This window comes from Babylonia areolata, chromosome 11 (genome assembly GCF_041734735.1).
Source record: "Babylonia areolata isolate BAREFJ2019XMU chromosome 11, ASM4173473v1, whole genome shotgun sequence".
Lineage (NCBI taxonomy): Eukaryota > Metazoa > Mollusca > Gastropoda > Neogastropoda > Buccinidae > Babylonia > Babylonia areolata.
In genome coordinates, this window is record NC_134886.1 from 42,412,249 (window position 1) to 42,417,248 (window position 5,000).

At 48.6% G+C, this 5,000-nt stretch overlaps 1 protein-coding gene across 1 annotated transcript in view; it reads right to left on the bottom strand.

Annotated features, from left to right (window-relative positions):
* Positions 1-4,476: 4,476 nt before the first annotated feature.
* Positions 4,477-5,000, bottom strand: part of LOC143287257 (2-phosphoxylose phosphatase 1-like) — a 9,974-nt gene continuing 9,450 nt past the window's right edge. The window contains exon 3 of the mRNA XM_076595203.1: positions 4,477-5,000. This exon is cut by the window's right edge and continues 759 nt beyond it. Within this exon, the coding sequence (XP_076451318.1) occupies positions 4,477-5,000 (524 nt within the window).

Below are 5,000 nucleotides of genomic sequence, written 5' to 3' on the forward strand. Positions count from 1 at the left end.
TAGTGGTGGTGGTGTTTGCAGCAATGGTAGTGGTAGTGGTGGTGATGGTGGTGTTTACAGCAATGGTAGTGGTAGTGGTGGTGGTGGTGGTGTTTGCAGCAATGGTAGTGGGGGTGGGGGTGGTGTTCGCAGCCATGGTAGCGATGATGGTGGGGGTGGTGAGAGTGGAGGGGGCGGGGTGTTCGCAACCTTTGTTGTGGTGATGGTGGCTCAGGGGCTGATAGGGGGCGGGGAGAGGAGGGGAGAGGAGAGGAGGGGGAGGGAGAGGGGTGGTTTTTAGAACAACGGAACCCTCGTGTTTTGTTCCCCACCCCCCGGCTGTGAACACTGATTTCAACAGAAAGGTGATAATCTTTTCTTTTTCCCTTTAAAAAAAAAAATCACTGGCTGACGTCTCTGAGCCATCAACTGAAGACCCCCAGAGCTAAATGGAGTGCAGTGATGGCCTGGAGGTAACGCGTCCGCCAAGGAAGCGAGAGAATGTGAGCGCACTGGCTGGAATCACACCGACAGTCGCCAGTATTTTCTCCTTCCCCCCTCCACTAGACTTTGTGTAGTGGTCTGGACGCTAGTCATTCGAATGAGACGATAAACTGATGTCCTGTGTGCAGCAGCATGCATTTAGCGCACGCAAAAGAACCCACGGCAATAAAATGGTTATCCCTGGCAAGATTCTGTAAAAAAAAAAAAAAAGAAAGAAAAAAAAAAAGGTCACTTCCATAGGAAAACAGATAAAATTGCAGACAAAGAAAAAAACAGTTTCGCGGCGCGCTATCCTGGGGAGAGCAGCCCGAATTTCACACAGAGAAAATTGTTATGACAAAAAGAGTAATACAAATACTGAAACAATACAAATGAATGCGTTGTGTCCAACAGTCAACACGAATCACAAGCTAGATACACAGCCTTCTGACGGGCGCAATAGCCGAGTGGTTAAAGCGTTGGACTTTCAATCTGAGGGTCCCGGGTTCCCATCTCGGTAACGGCGCCTTGTTGGTAAAGGGTGGCGATTTTTCCGATCTCCCGGGTCAGCATATGTGCAGACCTACTGAGTGCCTGAACCCCCTTCGTGTGTATATGCAAGCAGATCAAATACGCACGTTAAAGATCCTGTGATCCATGTCAGCGTTCGGTGGGTTATGGAAACAAGAACATACCCAGCATGCAACACACCCCGGAGTATGGCTGCCTTCATGGCGGGGTAAAAACGGTCATCCACGTAAAAGCCCACTCGTGTACATGTATACGAGTGGTCGTGGGACTTGCAGTCCACGAGCGAGAAAGAAAAAGAAGACAGCCTTTTTCTTCTATTACTATACTGTACGTCTCACCCCCCACCCCCACCCCCACAAAAGACCTCCCTAAAGACGTGAATGACATGGAGATAAAAATTAAAAAAAAGCTTGAAAAAGAGAAGCATAGTATGTCACGCCATTCATGCGTGGACACACACCTTCCTTACACCCATTCATGTCTGTACACACACCTTCCTCACAGCCATTCATGTCTGTACACACACACACCTTCCTTACAGCCATTCATGCGTGTACACACACCTTCCTTACAGCCATTCATGTCTGTACACACACCTTCCTTACAGCCATTCATGTCTGTACACACACCTTCCTTACAGCCATTCATGTCTGTACACACACACACCTTCCTTACAGCCATTCATGCGTGCACACACACCTTCCTTACAGCCATTCATGTCTGTACACACACTTTCCTTACAGCCATTCATGCGTGTGCACACACAAACCTTCCTTACACCCATTCATGTCTGTACACACACCTACCTTACAGCCATTCATGTCTGTACACACACTTTCCTTACAGCCATTCATGTCTGTACACACACCTTCCTTACAGCCATTCATGTCTGTACACACACTTTCCTTACAGCCATTCATGCGTGTGCACACACACACCTTCCTTACAGCCATTCATGCGTGTACACACACCTTCCTTACAGCCATTCATGTCTGTACACACACCTACCTTACACCCATTCATGTCTGTACACACACCTACCTTACAGCCATTCATGTCTGTACACACACTTTCCTTACAGCCATTCATGCGTGTGCACACACACACCTTCCTTACAGCCATTCATGTCTGTACACACACCTTCCTTACAGCCATTTATGTCTGTACACACACTTTCCTTACAGCCATTCATGTCTGTACACACACTTTCCTTACAGCCATTCATGCGTGTGCACACACACACCTTTCTTACAGCCATTCATGTCTGTACACACACCTTCCTTACAGCCATTCATGTCTGTACACACACCTTCCTTACAGCCATTCATGCGTGTGCACACACACACCTTTCTTACAGCCATTCATGCGTGTGCACACACACACCTTTCTTACAGCCATTCATGTCTGTACACACACCTTTCTTACAGCCATTCATGTCTGTACACACACCTTCCTTACAGCCATTCATGTCTGTACACACACTTTCCTTACAGCCATTCATGCGTGTGCACACACACACCTTCCTTACAGCCATTCATGCGTGTACACACACCTTCCTTACAGCCATTTATGTCTGTACACACACCTTCCTTACAGCCATTCATGTCTGTACACACACACACCTTCCTTACAGCCATTCATGCGTGTACACACACCTTCCTTACAGCCATTTATGTCTGTACACACACCTTTCTTACACCCATTCATGTCTGTACACACACACACCTTCCTTACAGCCATTCATGCGTGTACACACACCTTCCTTACAGCCATTCATGTCTGTACACACACCTTCCTTACAGCCATTCATGTCTGTACACACACCTTCCTTACAGCCATTCATGCGTGCACACACACCTTCCTTACAGCCATCCATGTCTGTACACACACTTTCCTTACAGCCATTCATGCGTGTGCACACACACACCTTTCTTACACCCATTCATGTCTGTACACACACCTTCCTTACAGCCATTCATGTCTGTACACACACTTTCCTTACACCCATTCATGTCTGTACACACACCTTCCTTACAGCCATTCATGTCAGTACACACACCTTCCTTACAGCCATTCATGTCTGTACACACACACACACCTTCCTTACAGCCATTCATGTCTGTACACACACCTTCCTTACAGCCATTCATGTCTGTACACACACCTTCCTTACAGCCATTCATGTCTGTACACACACACACCTTCCTCACAGCCATTCATGTCTGTACACACACCTTCCTCACAGCCATTCATGTCTGTACACACACCTTCCTTACAGCCATTCATGCGTGTTCACACACCTTCCTTGTGTAACAGGGTGAAATTGTTCTCTTTGCCCCGCAGAGAGAGAGAGAGAGTGTGTGTGTGTGTGTACACGTTCATGTCCCGTGTCAGCTTTAGCGTGATTACTTCACGTGCAAAATAATATTCATGTAGGGTGGATGTGCTGCATCTTGATATGTTTTTACGAAGTGAGTTCTCCTACCCTTTCCTTGTAGAACCAGCAGTTTGATCAGTTCTCAGTTAGCTTGAAAAGGGAACAGGCAAGAGCATTGTGTGTGTGACTCTGTCAACCTGATAGGGGTAATCATTCATTTACTTATTTATTTCCCGCCTCGCACGAGTACAGTCCCTTGCTCTTTAACCCCCCGCTCTCCTGTTCCCTTTACCCAAGTTCCGATACGTTCCCCGTCCTCAGTAAAGCCTTGAAGAGAACTGGTGCTGATGTGGTAAGAGAACCCTGCCCAACCGGCTACACTTAAGCCATTCATGCGTGTACACACACCTTCCTTACAACAGTGACACGCGTTGACAAGTTGTTGTGTGTTGTTTAGTGAATTATAATTTGGGGAGTGGAGGGTCCATTCTTCGTTTTGTAACAACTTTTCAGAAGAATGGTATAACTCTCTCTCTCTCTCTCCCTCTCTCTCTCTCACAAACACACACACACACACACGCACGCACGCACACACATTGATACTCATAGCTCCACATAATTGAACAGGAAACTGCCTCCCCCCCTCACACCACCCTCACACCCCACACATTCTGTCAACCAGATCATATTCTTTTTTGTTGTTCACTGTGTGTGGCCAATAGAACACTATCCGATAAATTTCACTGTATCATATCTCTGTCTCTCTTTGTCCCTCTTTGTCTCTCTTTCCTCTATCTCTGTCTGTCTGTCTGTCTCTCTCTTTGTGTGTGTGTGTGTGTGTGTGTGTGTGTGTGTAAAATATCTGGCTCTCTCTCTGTATATATATATATCTGTATTGCAAAATCTGTTATCGCCCCTTGTTCATATGGGGCTGTGGCCTTAAATGAATCAATCATCTGAATCTGAATCTCTCTCTCTCTCTCTCTCTCTCTCTCTCTATATATATATATATATATATAGAGAGAGAGAGAGAGAGAGAGAGAGAGAGAGAGAGAGATCTGCATGTCCGAGTCTGTCGTCACTGTCCACCCTCACCCACCACACAGCTAGTGACGAACGTGACAGAAAGCCCCCGTTCCCTGTCGGTCCGTGGCCGCCATGAGGGCCGCGTTGTCCCTGGCAACGAAGGTCTCCAGCTCCTTCAGCCGACACAGTCCGCTCACCGTACGGCCGCGGCAGAACCTCACAAGGGAGGTAACGTCCCTGCCGTCGCGAAGCACCCGCACGTGGTGACTCCCCCTGCCTTCCCTGCCTTTGCTGTACAGCTCCAGGACCACCCTGGCGGCGCGACGGAGTTGCTTCCCTTCCTGCACGCCCAACGCCTGCAGGACGGAGGTCAAGGTCAGGTCGTGACCCGAGTACAGCGTGAACCTGACCTTGGACCGACCGGAGGCGACTCTGTCCATGCTGGTCAGGATGTCCAGAAGGAGAGGGTGGGTGAGGAGGCGGCTGTAACGGTCCGCCGCCACGTCCCTGCTGGTGACGTCAGCCTCGCCGTCCACCAGGCGGAGCAGTTCTCCAAACATGGCCGCCGTGACGCATTTCTTTTCGCCCTCGCTGCCGCCACCGC